This window comes from Rosa chinensis, chromosome 5 (assembly GCF_002994745.2).
Source record: "Rosa chinensis cultivar Old Blush chromosome 5, RchiOBHm-V2, whole genome shotgun sequence".
In the NCBI taxonomy this organism is placed as follows: Eukaryota; Viridiplantae; Streptophyta; class Magnoliopsida; order Rosales; family Rosaceae; genus Rosa; species Rosa chinensis.
This window is the reverse complement of record NC_037092.1, coordinates 33,993,940-34,011,145: the sequence shown is the minus strand read 5'-3', so window position 1 is coordinate 34,011,145 and position 17,206 is coordinate 33,993,940. Positions and strand designations below refer to the sequence as shown.

Sequence of the window (17,206 nt, the reverse complement as noted above, 5' to 3'; positions counted from 1 at the left end):
ATCCAGCCAATTTGGTTCTCGTTTCGAATTCGATCAACTAGATCAAACGTAGTTACTCTTATAAACCTATATTTATATATCATATACTCCAAAGAGCAACCCCTATCAATTCAAAGAAAATGGAAAAACCGACCGTTGGATGAGTTTATTACAATAAATTATGAGTGTGGTAAAAAATTTAGCCAATTTCACCATATTTTCAAATCCGATCGGATTGGTCAACCGTAGTCACTTATATGTTTTATTGGACCGATGCCATGACAACCGCGAAACGTGCTTATTTTTTCACATCACGTTTGTATATATTCCATCAATGGATGTACGTAGACATAAGATAAAAAAAATTAATTTTAATTACAAACACATTGGTCTATACCAATTTTATTCCTAAAGTTGTATAACTTATACATTGCATTTAAATTGTTTAGGTTCATTCTAAAGCAACCATGAAGTAGAAAATGAATTCGGAGAAACCAACCGCTCGATGGAGAGATTGTAATGTTTTATGGTGGTTGTAGAAAATCCAGCCAATTTGGTTCTCGTTTCGAATTCGATCAACTAGATCAAACGTAGTTACTCTTATAAACCTATATTTATATATCATACACTCCAAAGATCAACCCCTATCAATTCAAAGAAAATGGAAAAACTGACCGTTAGATGAGTTTATTACAATAAATTATGAGTGTGGTAAAAAATTTAGCCAATTTCACCATATTTTCGAATCCGATCGGATTGGTCAACCGTAGTCACTTATATGTTTTATTGGTTGACCGATGCCATGACAACCGCGAAATGTGTTTATTTTTTCACATTACGTTTGTATATATTCCATCAATGGATGTGCGTGGACATAAGATAAAAAAAATTAATTTTAATTACAAACACATTGGTCTATATACCAATTTTATTCTTATTGTTGTAGACTTATACATTGCATTTAAATTGTTTAGGTTCATTCTAAAGCAACCATGAAATAGAAAAGGAATTGTTGACCGCTAGATATAGCAATCGACACGTGTCTTCATTTAATTAAAAGCTCAGGCAGGTTAGGCAGATTAGGAGCTCAGGCACTACTAGAATTATGCTCATAGACATCATGACAATTAAATCGGTGAGAAATACATGTGATGTAAAACAATGTCATTAACATCGATTCCTCAAAAATCGATCTGTATGTATATAACTGACATCACTTTTTTCTGTTGACCGATGTCTATATTTTCATCTTAAAATTTTCAAAAACGCGCTGAAAGACAAAGTTAAAAACTTTCATGAACGCGGGGAACAAAATTTTCATTCCCCAGTCCCCACCCTTTACTATTTTTCCGACCGACTATATCTCTAACTTCACAATTGAAAACTGGCGACCCATTTTCTCTCTTGCTATTCCCCGAACCCTAGCCCTCTCCTCCTTTCTCTCCCACTCTCTTTCCACGGCCAACCACTGATTCCCTCTCCTCCTTTCTCTCCCACTCTCTTTCCACGGCCAACCACTGATTCCCGCTACGATCTCTCTCTCTCATTAACCGCCTCCGCCCCCTTGCTGGCGCCATCACCTCCACGAGCAAGCTCTCTCTCTCTCTCTCAGATCTCGGAAGGCTGAAAGAAGGCAAAGAACCCTTCTCTCAATCCCTTTCTCGAATTGGGGAAATGGATTGCTTCTGTGAACAAAGACAACATCCCAGGGGCGACCGACACCGTTCTGTCAAAGAAATCTCAGGCGCTGGCGAAAATCACTGATTCACAGTCGGTTCTCAAATGGTAAATCGAAATAGTGGGGGGTTTTCAATTCTAGGGTTTTCGGTAATCAATCGAAAATTGAATTATAGATGGGTGGAGATTTGGGGATATATGCGTTCCCTGAATGAGACAACATATTCTGAAGTTTTGAGAATTCTAAAGGTGAGTGAATTGTGTGGGTTTTAACAGAGGCGGAGACGAGAGAGACTGAGAACGAGGATCTATTTTGCTCCGCAGAAAGAGAGTGAAAGAAAGTCACCTTCAATCTATCTGTTTTGTCGATTTGACGGTGGAGGTCTCCAATCTGACAATCTGTGCTTAGGCATGGAACGAGGAAGAAGAAGAAGAAGAATCACCCAGACACGCATCTGAAGGTACTCACACATGAATTTCAACTCTTTTAGCCCATAAAGTATTGAGTCTTGGGACTTTTGAACTATCTCTGTATCTGTACATGAATTTGTTCTTGTTATTGTTTCCTTAGTTCTAGCGTTGAACTCAATATTCTCACAATGGGATACTCAAGCGGAGAGCCATGCGGTGGATCAGCCATCAATGGAACTGAATTTGAGAGCCCTCCTAATAACCCAGCCATCATTTGCGACTGTACTTATGCCAGTGGCACCACCTGCCATATTACCCAACTGTATGTTCTTCACTTGCTGCTAATACTGAATTTAACATAACCTTTACTGAAAGTAGTGTTCCCATCTTTTTTGCATTTCAGGAGAGTCTATGCTCTAAACAAGCGAGGACTGTTTGCAATGGAACTTTTGGCTCTGAGATACCTGACCTTCTTGTATGCTTTTCTATTTTGTTTTTTCTACTCTGCTGTTTCTTTTATCAAGTTTTGATATTGCATATAAAGATGTGAGCTTTTTAATTTCAGTTGAAATTATCTTACTGCATATGTACATACCTCCAATAATATGGAGTATTTACTACATCACCAAGCATAAGTAACACCTACTTTGGGACATCCACAAGACATGGCAAGGCCCAACCGAGACATGCATCGTGTAGCCCTATGTTCAGGCTACGCGGCGGTATCCGGAAGTCGCAAATCCGCCACCGGGAAGCCACCTTTCCGCCCTTGCCAAGATGCCCCCATAACATAGCTTTCTACATGTTAAATAGACTAGAATAGTAGCTTTGCTTGTCCCACATCGAAGAACAAGTAAATGAGAAGCATTCCTTCATCTATAAAAGGAATGCCTCCTCCCACAACTCAACACATTCATTACATCTCTTGTAATCTTGTTAGGCCGCAAGGCTCGACACACTAGTATAGCTTTCAAGTGGACGTAGTCTCCCGCTCATGCGGAGGCGAACCACTATACATCTTGTGTCAATCTCTCTCTCTCTCTCTCTCTCTCTCTTTATTTATAGCTAACTAGAGATCTCGCTCAATCTCTAACGTTATACATCTTGTGTCATCTTGTTGTCCCAATGACAGATTAATATTCATTTGTACTCATGTTGGCAATATGCATCATTACAATGTCCGTATGTCCGTTGCTTATATATCTTTTTGCTTAAATACATGGCTATCATGGACATAGGCATGCTCGCCTAGGTCTTCGGGCAAATATACAACAATTGTCAAGAGCATGACTTTTAATTATTAAACATAGCCACTATGTCATGCATGTGCTACGCACACAACCACACGATTATTCAACAAAATATATATATATGTACAACTTATTTGTCATCAACTACTACATTTGCTTCTACATTTTGCTTACAACTTTATCAAAATACATATGCAAATTAGTTATGTTGATTTTACAAATCCACATATTAATCATATATTTTGTTTCAAGGAAATCTCTATTTCTATCGAGCATTCAACCGCAACTACGAGTTGACGGACATTATCGGAGTACTTTATCCGCCAAGTAATGGATCATCATGCTCGGCCAACTCCGCTAGCCTCCAAACCGGCATAAGATAAGTCACTATTTCTTATCTTTTCCGCTCTTGCGATTAGAGCTATTGTCATGTCGATACATGTCTCTATAACCCTTAAGCATGCCTACAACATGTTATTAGCAACTTTACTACAAGTACATGCTACACACATACGTGCTTAAATTCAATTACTTGTGACATGCATCTAGAAGCTTGTGACACTTACGACTTAATTAAAACATGCTCGGATAAACGACTTGTTCGGGTTACGACTCGTTTGGGTATCGAGTATGGCCACGACTTGCGCTTGGGCCACGCCTCGCACGCTCGCACAGCGCCTACACACTCAACCACACCCAACTTGCTCGAACAACCCAACTTGCTCGATCATGTCCAACATGTTTTACTTAAGCCCCAAGTTCACAAACGCTTCATTCTATGTCACCGGGACTACTCCCACAAAATTGCTTTGGACACCCATTACACTTGCCACTATCTATTGTGCGTATTAATGGCCATAAGATCCACATATACAACTACCAATATTTTACATGTTCATACACATTAATGGAATATTGAATTCTTCTGCCATTTGTTGATCCGCTACAAATCGAATTCTTTTCGCATTCCATTAATACGAACGGTAACCAATACAACAAGCATTCTACATATGCGTGTTTTTTGTCTCATTGTGCAGGATTAAACGAGTCCCTTCTTGCTTACGGAGTTCGGGGACTTGTAGGGGCTCCGTACCGCCCGGTTACTTATGCTTGATGACTTCATGATTTGAACTCCCCAACCAAGAAGCTACTCTTACTCGGGGACTTCGGGGACTTGTACATACCTCCAATAATATGGAGTATTTACTACATCACCAAGCATAAGTAACACCTACTTTGGGACATCCACAAGACATGGCAAGGCCCAACCGAGACATGCATCGTGTAGCCCTATGTTCAGGCTACGCGGCGGTATCCGGAAGTCGCAAATCCGCCACCGGGAAGCCACCTTTCCGCCCTTGCCAAGATGCCCCCATAACATAGCTTTCTACATGTTAAATAGACTAGAATAGTAGCTTTGCTTGTCCCACATCGAAGAACAAGTAAATGAGAAGCATTCCTTCATCTATAAAAGGAATGCCTCCTCCCACAACTCAACACATTCATTACATCTCTTGTAATCTTGTTAGGCCGCAAGGCTCGACACACTACTATAGCTTTCAAGTGGACGTAGTCTCCCGCTCATGCGGAGGCGAACCACTATACATCTTGTGTCAATCTCTCTCTCTCTCTCTCTCTCTCTCTTTATTTATAGCTAACTAGAGATCTCGCTCAATCTCTAACGTTAACATCTTGGGTTCTGGATAGCCAGTGATTGGGGCCTCTTTATTGGCCTCCTTATGGCTTGGAATTATGGGTTCAGGTTGCTTGAAATGAATATAGACTCTGTCAAGTTTTTCCTCAATCCTATTGACTCTTGTGATCCTCCTTTACATCTTGGTTTCAGTTTGCAAAGAGTTTTAGAAAAATACCGTTTATCGTGGATGTTGTTTTGGCTACCAATTTCAATTTGCAATTGATTTGTTATGCTTTTCTCTAGCCTCCTAGAGAGTTAGGCTGTTTAATTCCAAAAGCAAAATTTCTATTATTGTCGCAAGTATTCATGACATACTGAGAGGTTAAGAGTTGATTATTACACTATTTGTTTCAATTTTTTTAGGAAAATCGATCAGAATTATTTCACAGGTCATGGATCGGCAATATGACTGCATTGACATTATTGTAAGTAATGAGAGAATATCTGTTTTAAATTTAGTATAATGTTTGAAGTGTCTAATACTTTGCTACTTTCCTTGGTTCATTGTATTATTCAATTTCTCTGTCAGCCCTTGCTCCTTGCTTTCCTATCCTGTCATTCTAAAAAGATATGGGCACTCTTACTTTAGCAATCTGTTGATTCAAGACCATCCCATCCCAGTATTTTAATTCAATTATATCTTCAATTGATGATGTTTCCTTTCAGGTCAATTGCTCACAATGCATTCTATGGGCCTATCCCCAAGGAGCTTGGAAACCTCAAGGACTTAAATATGCTGTAAGACATAAACTATAGTCCAACTACCATAAACTATTTAGTCTAGTTTGAAAGCATCAACATTGATTAATCAAGTTACATATTGTGGGAAAATGAGAAAACTGATAACAATGGATATGCATTAGAATCTATAGGAACTTAGTACAATTGTTTTTGCAGTTGTGAAATAGATATCTACTCATTGCCAAACTGCCCAAGTGGTGACTAATGCATGATCCTAGGAGCTGAAACATGATAAACAACTTTATATCCATTGGAAAATCGTGAAACACAATCAAAACCATTGGTATGGGTTACTGGGTTGTTTTATGAGCCTTCTTGAAACATGTCATTCTTACAAGGTTGTTAGAAGATGGATTAGTTAGTTAACTGATTTATTTTCACATCTACTTTTACATTCCCAAATGCACATGGGCTGCAAACCCAAAGTATTCATTACTCAATTGTGATTTAGTGCCAGTATCTGCATACACATGTACTCTATCTATATTGCCCCGAATGTTTCACATAATTGCTTAAAAGTAATTCTATGGCTATTCATCATGGCTTGCAGGTCCTTTGGAATAAATAACTTCTCCGGAACACTCCCTCCCGAACTTGGTAATTTGGTCAAGCTTCAACAACTGTAAGTTCTTTGTTTAGTACATTGAAGCTTTTGTTTATTCTTGAATCTTTTTGACATATTACTTAAGGAGCTGACACTCTTGCATTTTCTCTACTTGATGAAGCAGCTAAAGTAAGGCGGATTTACGATATTGCAAATGTTTCGTCCTCCATGAATCTGATTGAAAAGGTAAAACTTGTAGAACTTGTGATAGAGAAATATTAGAATTCATAATCTCTTAAATAGCTAGTATAATGTACTGCCAAGCTAAACTGTGCCCCTTGTTCAAAAATATGTAGACCCACGCAGCAGATACAAGGAAGCCTGCATATAAATGGTTGGGATTGAGAGGGAAAGATGCTACATGGGAGCATAGTACGTAAGGTTGATAGGAACAATTCAGAGGACTCAAAAGAAAATACAAAGAGCTACCAGTTTGGCTCTTTTGCCCCAGTTACTATTGCCAGAGCTGGGAATTTCAACATGAAGAAAGGTTGACTGGGACAATTTGTCCTCTACGTACTTACCGTCCCTAGTATCAGAATCAAGGTATCATCATCTTATGTTTCAGCCTGATGTGCAGGTATATGATAAGACATACAAGGCTTATATATATGGACGCAAGAAAAAGTGAAACTATTACTAAGCTATCTTGGTTTGTAGATTACTTGATTAATTGAAGAGCAATGCTCTCTTCAGTACTTGCCTTACAATTTCAAACATTCTTTCTTGTTCAGTGTAGATTATTTTTTTACAAAAAGGGTTCTCAATTTAGTCACTGTTAGTGTTATGAATTTAATGATGTTCTGTTATTGTTCTGTATCTGTGTTTGCAAAACCTTTGGTTGGTGTTACAATTGTGATTGTTGGTTTGTAATTGAAATGAGTTTATATTAGTATCTTACCAATTTTTAATTTATAAAGGACATGATGTATATATGCATATTTCAAATCTGTATTAAACTACAAAAACGATGTCATTAAAGAGATGATATATCAGATTGAAAACAAAAATCGATGTCTCTTTATTCAGTGCACATTGAATTATTAAGTAAGGACCGATATAACACAACTCAATGGACATCGAATTATTAAGTAAGAAACGATGTAAAACAACGCAATGGACATCGATATTGTGTAAGAAACGATGTAAAACAAATCAATGTACATCGATTTATTAAATGAAAAACGATGTCTAGTATAAGTACGAATATCGGTGCAAACCTCAAAAACTGATGTTTAATAGGAAAAATGGACATCGCTTCATAAAAGGAAACGATGTTTAATAGATTAATGAACATCGGTCGCGTAATAGAAAAGAATGTAGATTCAATCTTAAATAGTGTGATATATGGCAAGTACCGGTAAAGCTTATAAACAGCAGGCAAACTTCAAAAACACCGATGTGTAAAAGAATATAACACATCGTTTCTAGAATGAGTAACGATGTTAAAATGAATATTAGTGCTGTTGGACCTATATTTCGTTAGGCATTAAATGCATAAATATGAAGGTTTAATAATATGAGAAAAATTCAGCTAGCGTCCCCAAACTATGTTGCCAAGGCCAATTTGATATCCGAACTCTCAAAAGTATCAATGTGATACCCAAAGACCTAAATTGGTATCAATGTGATACTTCCGTCCAAAATTTCTGACTGTGCCGTCTGTTTACTGACGTGGCAAAAAAGAAGAAGGGCAAAATCGACTTTTTACCCTTTTTTGTTAATTTATTTTTCTTTTCTTTTCATTTCTTCTTCTTCTTCTTCTTCTTCGTCTGGGATTTTCTTCTAGCCCAAGACCACTCCGATGACGATGGTGACTCTCTCCCAAGAAATCAAAGAAAAATAGCTTCTTCTTCTTCTTCTTCTTCAACCTCACTCTTCTTCTTCTTCTCTCTCCTCTACTTCTCCTCCGCCCAAACCATCACTAACGCCGCCAAGATCCTCTCCAGTTCCTGCCACAAATCCATCTCCCTCGCACTCCTGTGGCACCCTTAACTTTTTGACTACATAGTATCGCATTAGTACACTAACTGCACCATGCACATACAAAAGTCTCTGGTTTCTCAGTGTAATGCAACAGTTCTTTGGTGACTAGATCAGCAACCAACTCACCAAACTCGTTGGCAGATTCCGCAGAAACCTGCAGATACAGCCAAAAAAAAAAATGAATAAGAATATCACCAAAAGGCAAAATAGAAGATATTCATCAATAGGGATAGAAAGTAGGTTATCAAGACACCAACCTTGATTACTAGCATTGTACCCATTCCACCGTATTTTATATGAGCCTCTGCAAAACCAAACAACATTCGCAAGCAGCATTATCAATTACTCCTTCAAGTCCCCATTCAAAATCTAACCAACATAATACGGAAAAAAAAACACATACCAAGCATATCTGGAAGCGGAAAACTGCAGCATACATCACAATTCAGCAAAAAGATATGCGACTGCCAAACAAACACAAACACAACATACATGTAAGCAGAACATTATTACACATACAAGACTAGAATCCAAGAAAAACTAAGCAGAGAAGTGATACCGGGCCGTCTTCCATGATCATATCTCTGAAGTAATACATACCACCAGTTGAGCCATGTGGTTTATCCTCTTTCAAGTACCTCACCGGCACTCTAAGCTCATTGGAAATCGAAGAAACATAGAGTGCAAACTCACGCTCCTCATAAAACCCAATTAGAAAAATGTGAGCCAAATTGGGTATCTACAATACAACAACAAAAACAAAAATTCAGACCCCATAAACTAGTACTGATTGCAAAACCAGCCCAAATTTGCAGAAAAAGAGAGAGAGAGAGAGAGAGAGAGAGAGACGTTGCACCCTTAACTTTTTGCCTGCAATTTGAGGAAAAATCGAACAGCCCAACAAAACCCAAGCAGAAGAAAAGAAACGCATTCAAGAGAAGGCACTGGTTCGCTGCACACCAAATTCCGGCGAACCCAGCTCCACCAACCACCTCCTCCCATCGCTTTCCCTGTCCGATCACTCAAGTCCCTCCTGTTCGGCGCCAATATCGCTACCATGCTCGACGGCCACTCTCTGACGGTACCATCCGGCTGACTGCCTTGTCTCGCTTAACAACTCGGCGGCCCCAATTTACGCCGACGGATCGCTCGGCACCAGCAGGTTCTTCGACCGGTTTGATTGGGAGCTTCAGCCCTTGGCGCCGCGAAACCTTAAGAAGAAGAAGAAGATCCCAGAAGAAGAAGCAGAGAAGAAGAAGGAAGAAAAAGAAATGAAAAGAAAAGGAAAAAAAATGAATTAACAAAAAAAAAGGGTAAATAGGTCATTTCATTTTTTTTTTCCGATCCACTTGCTTGCCACGTCAGCAAACAAACGGCGCCGTCAGAAATTTTGGACGGAAGTATCACGTTGATGCCAATTTAGGTATTTGGATATCACATTGATACTTTTTAGAGTTCGGGTATCAAATTAGCCTTGACAGCATAGTTTGAGGACGATAGCTGAATTTTTCTCTAATAATATCTAAAAACACAAATATCCGATGTTTATTATTATATGGAACATCGGTTTTTAACCGATGTCTATTTTTTTTCGATCTTTTACATCACTCACTAACACATGGGTACAAATTTTTTTTTACATCAGTTTCTGACGGATGTATATGAGGAAAATTCTAGTAGTGAGGAGATGATCCTCTCCCAAAAATAATAATATCGACAAGGAAGGTTCGAAGCAATTTCATTCGCACTATAATCGAGTCACTTTCAGTCAAATCATCAAGAAAATGAATCTTTCTTTCTTTGCTGGCCGTTGATGAGGTCCATCTCTGACTACTATTTAACTCCCCCTAGCCAGACATCTTACTATCTCAAAGTTTCTACATGCTCTTGCAGGAGTGAATTAGCTTCACAAGCAAAGCTGTAAGCAACCTCTCTCTCTGTTTGTTTCATCTTGTAGAGAATTTCATAGCAGATACTTTTTCTTATTTAAACAGATTTAATTAACCTGGGAGTCTACCTAAAAGATCGATTTTATAACAATTAAGTTTTTTTGGTAAATATATGTGCTCTTTTCATTTTCGATCAGTTCCACGCACCCTTGTATGCATAATGCATGTATGACCCTGAAGTTTTTTCACTGATATGATGATCCACTCCACATATGCACTAATTTCAGTAGGATATATATGAGTGGATATGAAAATTAATGTAATTAGGAATAGTAGTATGAAGTTTATAAGGGTTTAATAGTTTCCAAAAGAAAACACAAGTTTAATTTAAAATCGTACCAAATATTAATTATTCTGAGTTGTGATTGGTTAATATATTAATTTCGGTGAGATAAGTATGATATATATTAATAATCTATTAATCTAAAGTCATAGCCCAACGTAGGTCACGCCCCTTAGATGAAGATGGACAAAAGCAAGATACAGTAATTGATTATTTACTATTATTTTCTTGGGTGCAGGTGGAGGTTCAATTTGGAACCAATGTCTACCACACAAGCACACAATTCTATACCACCTGGAAATGCATTGAGGGCTATGAGAGATCCAATGACATTTGCACCTTACACGCCTGGCAATAGTATGGAGCCAATTAATCTTCCTCTTTACTCTTACCTAGATTGTGTGGGGAAGCTACTATATACATATCTGTGTTAATCGTGCATGCTTCTCAAGTTCGTATACATGAATACATGATCATGAAGTATTTTACCACTTTGACAGGAAAAGGTTAAGGTAAATAGAGTCTACACTAAAGTAAAATAATTAGGTTCTCGATTGAGCAATTGGGTTCTAAATTGCATCTGTGCCATACAGGAAGGTATTGTAGGATTTTGCATAGATTCGATCACCTCCAATATTTGAAACAAAGATAATAGATGATAGCTATCATATATTCTTCTGCATTTCGAAGGGATCTGATATAATAGGTATTCAACTAGTTGATTACAGAACTTGATCAATTGTCCTCTATAAATCCTATACAGGACAGTATTACCTTGATGTATGTGTGCCGCTCAATAAGTATGCACTAAAAGGCAATTGGGAAGCTGTTGAACTAATCTTGAGGAAGGACCCGAGGCTTTTGACTGCTAGCATAACAAGCGGAGGTGACACAGTCCTTCACATAGCAGCAGGAGCAAGACAAGTTCAGTTTGTGGAGGAGCTGGTTGAAATGATGGAAGTATGGATTGGAACGGAGAAATGTTCACAAGCCTTGGCAAAGCAAGGCACGAACGGAAACACTGCCTTCAGCATTGCCGCTGCAGCTGGAAGTATTGAAATTGCACAGATTATGATGAAGAAGAATGAGCATTTGCCAAAAATTCGAGGTGGTGAAGGAATGACACCACTCTATACGGCTGCCTTGTCGGGACAATCTCTAATGGCAGATTACTTGTACTCTCTAACCAAGGACATGTTGGAGGAAGCCGACCGGCAACTGTTGTTTTTAACTTGTATCGATAATGGATTGTATGGTAAGATATACCAAACAATTCATCCTTCACATATTCAATATAGTGCTTGCATTTTTAATTTCTGTTAATCCGTTTCTTTGTCATTATGCAGATCTAGCTAGGAAGATGCTAGAAAGTGACAGAGCATTAGCTAAGGTTCGTAATATAAAAGAGGAAACAGCTTTGCATATCTTGGCTAGAATGCCTTTAGAATTCACCAGCCAAAGTCCAGGAATGTGGAGTAGACTCATCACCTCATGTGAGTTGGTTCTTTAAAAGTTAATTTTATCTCTGTGCATATCATTATGAACCCTGTGGCTTATGGTTTTCAACCTTTTATTCATAAGTTATCCCAGGTTGGAAGTTCTCATACAAGAGAAACTTGAAACAAGTCAATGAAGGCCTTCAACTAGTCCAATGTGTCTGGACAGAAATCTTGAGAAATGATCATGTCGATATGATGAGATTAATTGAACAGCCTACAAAATTACTGTTCGACGCTACAAAATTAGGAAATTATGAGTTCCTAGCAGTGCTTATTAGCTCTTATCCTGATTTAATATGGCAACTTGATGACAAAAATCGGAGTATATTCCATGTTGCTGTTTTGCATCGTCATGCAAGTATCTTTAATTTAGTGCATGAGATAGGCTCCATCAAGGATTTCATAGTGACATTTACTGATGATGATGAGAGTAATAACATTTTACATATGGCTGCAAAATTAGCACCTCCAAATCAACTCAACCTTGTATCAGGCGCAGCTCTTCAAATGCAGCGAGAGTTGGTATGGTTTGAGGTACTTCGATCTGCCACTATCCTTACAATTATTTCATACTAGCTAGTACAGTATGACATTTCTCAATTTCTTTGCTAAATTGTCATGCATTCTTTTTATATCTTTGATGTTTCAGGAAGTAAAAAAGATTGTACAACCTTGCTCTATAGAGATGAAAAACAAGAAAGGACAAACACCACGAGAATTGTTCACAAGTGAGCATAAAGGATTGTTGCACCAAGGAGAAGCATGGATGAAGCAAACTGCAAAGTCATGTATGATTGTTGCGGCTCTTATCGCAACTGTTGTGTTTTCAGCTGCATTTAGCGTACCTGGTGGTACATCTGATAATACAGGGCAGCCAAACTTTCTAAAAGAGACTGCCTTCCAATTCTTTGCCATAGCAGATGGAGTAGCACTCATATCCTCTTTCACTTCAATACTGATGTTCTTGCTCATCCTCACATCGCGTTATGCTGAAGGTGATTTCCTCAAATCATTACCGTTGAAGTTGATGATAGGACTCACATCACTTTTCATCTCTATAGCATCCATGATGGTAGCTTTTAGCACAACCTTCTATTTAGACTGTCACCATGGCTTAGAATGGGTCCCCAATCTTATATTTGTATTTGTATTTGCATTTGTACCGGTTGCTTTGTTTGCTTTTCAGCCTTTTCTGCAGTTTCCTCTCAGGACCTCTCTCGTCTGATATGTTTTCTTCAACGTATTGTTCAAGTCTTTTATTTCAACCATGGAAACATATGATCGACTAGAAAGTCAGAGGCTGTATTTTTTGTACATGTATTAGAGAAATGGAGCTGTTTTAGTTCGCGCACATTTATCATATCATATATAGAGATATACATGACAAATGAAGTCATATTATTGCAAAGCATGGCGATCAAAGACGGTGATCGGATATTTCTGATACGTCTAAAAGATGCACAACTTAAACCTTCCACTCAAATATCATCGTTGGTAATATAGTGATCGTTCTTGGTGTGTGATAGGTTCAAATCCATCATCTCTCTGTAGGAATAGAGCATGCCTATATCAGTCGTACATCCCAAGTATCGAAAGATATTTTTTAGAGTTAAATAATGTTTACTCCCTATACTTATAGAGTTTCATCGTTTCAGTCCCTGACGTTCGAATTTCACCTAAAAGCTCCTTAAACTCTCAATTTCCTCTCAATTAGTCCCTGCCGTCAAGCTCCGTCCAAATTGTCCGTTAAATTGCTGACGTGACTTCTATTTCACGCCAAAATGTCTATTTTACCCTCACTATCTTTTTTATAAAAAAATTTCTCTGTTTTCTTTTTCTTTTTTCTTTTTTCTTTTTACCCCTTCTTCCAATTCTCTCTCCTCCTCTCCGTCTTCTTCTTCCAAAAACAAACCGAACTCTCTCTCCATCTTCTTCTTTCAACTGAAGGAGGAGGAGAATCAGGACTTCCTCGTCATCAGCTCATGGAGCTCGAAGATGTTGGATGCTTCACCATCCTCATAAACGACGATTATGAAATCATCGAAAATCCAAACCAAATTCCTAACAAAACCATCCTCAAATTCTTACCTTCCCCTAATCCAAATCAAATTCCTATCAATACCAACCTCAATCTAAACCAAATTGATCGAATCCAACAAAGTCCAAATCTTCACAATTCCTCAGATTTTTACCTTCACAAATCGGTCCAGCCCGATCCCGATTCTGATATGTCTTTGCAGGGGAGGCGGTCGAAGCGATCCGAGTCGCTGCAGGGGACGAGGAGGTCGTGGTGGAAAGACTAGAGTCGCTGATAGGCCATTTGCCTAGAGTTTCAGAGTAAGTGAAATGCAGCGTATCAGACAAGGTGGACATTGACTCGATCCACGTGGTCGGTGCTTGAGTCGGTCGTCGAGAAAGCTTCCTTATCGCAGATCTGGACTTGGAGAAATCTCCGCTCCGGTTGTCGTCGTCATCCTCAACGCCGTCTTTCGACGACGCTTTCCGGCTAAACATGTAGTACAGAATCACAGTAGCTCCAGCTGCGGTGGCCATTATCCCCACCGCCATCAGATCGAAGCTTCGGGACTCAGAGCTCAGAAAAAGCATGCATGAAATGAGTTTTCTTTAGTAGCTGACTTATTAGGAATGTCTTCATGAAATGGGTTTTCCAGCTATTTTTAGATCTTCATTGTTTTTCTTGAAAGAGATGTGGGAGATATAAATGGCAAAAACTGTACATCATCCCCATGACCAACTGAAGCATGAGATTCAAGCTTCTCAAGTGTTGGAGATGGATTTGTGAGATGGGTCAAGAGATTTGCATCTAGGTTGTGGGATTTGGTTGAGATAGTGGGTCAAGTACTGCGATGTGGATGTTGTTGGTTTTGGTGTTGAGCTTGAAGAGATCGAATCAAAGAGTAATGAGGTCGAACTAGAGAGAGAAGAGATCAGAGAGGAGCAAGAGAGAGCCAGTAGGGACAAGGTGGAAGAAGAAGGGGTAAAAAGAAAAAAGGAAAAAAAAAAAACAGAGAGAAAAAAAAAATAATAAAAAATAAAATCAGTGATGAGGGCAAAATAGACATTTTGAAGTGAAATGGATGCCACGTCAGCAATTTAACGGACAATTTGGACGGAACTTGATGGCAGGTACTAATTGGGAGGAAATTGAGAGTTCGAGGAGTTTTTATGTGAAATTCGAATGTCAGGGACTGAAACGATGAAACCCTATAAGTATAGGGAGTAAACAGTATTTAACTCTATCTTTTATACCAATCCAATGGCATCATGTTGATGTAGAGTTATATCAAGCTAATAAGTTTACTGCAAATGAGATGTTCGGTCTTGTGCGTTGAGCTAAGTACAATAATGCGCCTATTATACTTATAAAGGACACTTTTACCTCTAGCACATCTTCGTCATCATCCTTCGGACGAAGATGATCTTTTTAAAGATCAAGACTAGACAATCATGGGTGTGCTTGAAGGCTTGACCTTGTCAAAACGCCTAAGCAACCATCAACACGACGCTCAAGTTCCAAATCGAGACATAATCATGTTCTCCCAAGATCTTTCATCTCAAAATCGAATTTCAAGTGTTCATCGGTTTCCCTTAACTCTTTAAGGGCTTCCAATGAAGATCATGTCACCAATATGAACTGTGATAGAATCCAGAACTTATCATAGAGACGCGTGGGCATTTACATATCCCTTCCCAATCAAGTAGTCACTTTAGTGAGCGTTTCAACCTCTTTGCAAATGCGCTCCGTGGTCTAAAGCCACTTGACTTGGGTAAATGAAGTCCACAACGAACCTTTATGTGTATTCCATATCTAGATTCCCATAGAGATACGTAGTGACCACATTTATAAGCTGCATGTTCAGTTATTCAGAAACTACCAAACTGACAAGGTAGTAGAGTGCAAAGACATCCATTACGAGAAAATATGTCTCATTGCAGTCGACTCCAGTGCATTTTGTGAGAAGCCTTGTGCCATAAGGCGAGATTACCATATCTTTTTCTCATCACGCTTTCTAATAAAGACCCATTAGTCAATAGGTTTTATGTGAGGAGGTGTTAGCATCACTGGCTCGAAAAACCTTCCTATTCATTAGAGAATCCAACTTAACCTAGATCGCATCTTTCCATTTAGGCCAATTTTCTCTACGTTGGCATTCATTCATTAACGGAGCGTGGTTTGATATCATCAGACTCAACAAACTCATGCATTATCGATCATGATGGAGTTTCTAACCCACGTCTCATGTACACTAGTATAATTTTCAGAGCGCTCTATATTCTCAGAATAGGCTCTGACGTTGAGGCGTCCCCCAACGATAACCATATTCTGGAATATTAGCATAAGATGGATTTTAAATATCGATGATCAATGGATCGAGTTGTGCCAAAGTATCCTTCGAACTCACGTGCCTCCCACGCACCTTAGCTGGGGCCATGGCCTGAAACGCTAGAATGCCATTCACTACGGCGTTGAAGCCATGCCTACCTTCGTGTAGGGTGACGCTACGTCCTCTCGTAGGGACGTCCATCCTTGCAAGCATATTTGCAGCATATATGTGTGATCTCATCACTTTAGCGAGGATCGAGATAAGACATAGTGGGGATAGACCACGACAATTCATGTCGTTCATGCTGAACATCCATGTTCTTATCTTCCCTTAACGACAGAAGTCTGTCTCGTCAAAGTGACAATCCGCAAATCTAGCGGTAAGGAGATCGCCTAGCAAGGGTATTAAGTGGCAGACGATTGTTGGAGTCTCAAATCCAACTTAGGTGGCCATTCAACTTAGGTGACCCATCATAGTGTGTTGTGGTAGCTCAATTGGCACATAAATAGTACACTCAAATATGTGTAAGTATGAGATACTGGTACCCAGTCACTAGCTGTAACGTAGAGGTAGATTGAGTGGCGGTAGGTCATAGATGAATTAGCATAGCCACATGCGATATTGCACCACCCCAAGCGGAGATAGGGAGATTGGTGCACATTGCCAATATTCGGGCTACCATTGTAGTCGTTTTCGTGAGACCATTTGGGTGTGTACATAGGAATATGATGTCCAATATCAGTCCTAATGATATGCAATAATCAACGAGAGTCTTCGATGTAAAC

The 17,206-nt window shown here is 38.9% G+C and overlaps 2 protein-coding genes and 1 long non-coding RNA gene across 4 annotated transcripts; 2 read left to right on the top strand and 1 right to left on the bottom strand.

Annotated features, from left to right (window-relative positions):
- The first annotated feature begins 4,891 nt into the window (after positions 1 to 4,891).
- Positions 4,892 to 7,138, top strand: LOC112201729. Its single transcript, XR_002936883.2, has 5 exons — positions 4,892 to 5,438; positions 5,680 to 5,751; positions 6,305 to 6,376; positions 6,483 to 6,544; positions 6,655 to 7,138. It is a non-coding gene; the product is annotated as an uncharacterized LOC112201729 (long non-coding RNA).
- A 426-nt stretch (positions 7,139 to 7,564) lies between these two features.
- LOC112167264 (mannose-1-phosphate guanyltransferase alpha) lies at positions 7,565 to 9,603 on the bottom strand. Its single transcript, XM_040506834.1, has 5 exons — positions 9,201 to 9,603; positions 8,904 to 9,083; positions 8,748 to 8,808; positions 8,602 to 8,648; positions 7,565 to 8,498 (listed from the first exon to the last, which is right to left on the bottom strand). Exons 1-5 carry the CDS (start codon positions 9,273 to 9,275, stop codon positions 8,385 to 8,387), a joined length of 477 nt encoding a protein of 158 aa, XP_040362768.1. The 5' UTR covers positions 9,276 to 9,603; the 3' UTR covers positions 7,565 to 8,384.
- Positions 9,604 to 10,136: 533 nt separating this feature from the next.
- LOC112166685 (ankyrin repeat-containing protein At5g02620) lies at positions 10,137 to 13,426 on the top strand. 2 transcript variants are annotated; one of them, XM_040506832.1, is made up of 6 exons: positions 10,137 to 10,264; positions 10,815 to 10,933; positions 11,340 to 11,831; positions 11,923 to 12,069; positions 12,167 to 12,609; positions 12,725 to 13,426. In XM_040506832.1, exons 1-6 carry the CDS (start codon positions 10,158 to 10,160, stop codon positions 13,298 to 13,300), a joined length of 1,884 nt encoding a protein of 627 aa, XP_040362766.1. In that variant the 5' UTR covers positions 10,137 to 10,157; the 3' UTR covers positions 13,301 to 13,426. The 2 variants fall into 2 exon arrangements, with proteins under 2 accessions (XP_040362766.1, XP_024159332.1); XM_024303564.2 differs by having other exon boundaries at positions 10,138 to 10,264; positions 12,158 to 12,609.
- The last annotated feature ends 3,780 nt before the right edge of the window (positions 13,427 to 17,206 follow it).

What these genes read in the sequence shown, in the direction of transcription:
- LOC112167264 (XM_040506834.1), bottom strand. Translation starts at nt 9,275, where the DNA reads ATGCGTTTCTTTTCTTCTGCTTGGGTTTTGTTGGGCTGTTCGATTTTT. An exon ending in TTGCAGGCAAAAAGTTAAGG is followed by an intron (nt 9,084 to 9,200) that starts GTGCAACGTCTC and finishes GTTGTATTGTAG; the next exon opens with ATACCCAATTTGGCTCACAT. An exon ending in TCCGCTTCCAGATATGCTTG is followed by an intron (nt 8,649 to 8,747) that starts GTATGTGTTTTT and finishes TTGGTTTTGCAG; the next exon opens with AGGCTCATATAAAATACGGT.
- LOC112166685 (XM_024303564.2), top strand. Translation starts at nt 10,158, where the DNA reads ATGAGGTCCATCTCTGACTACTATTTAACTCCCCCTAGCCAGACATCT. An exon ending in GAGTAGACTCATCACCTCAT is followed by an intron (nt 12,070 to 12,157) that starts GTGAGTTGGTTC and finishes TTTATTCATAAG; the next exon opens with TTATCCCAGGTTGGAAGTTC. An exon ending in GAGAGTTGGTATGGTTTGAG is followed by an intron (nt 12,610 to 12,724) that starts GTACTTCGATCT and finishes TTGATGTTTCAG; the next exon opens with GAAGTAAAAAAGATTGTACA.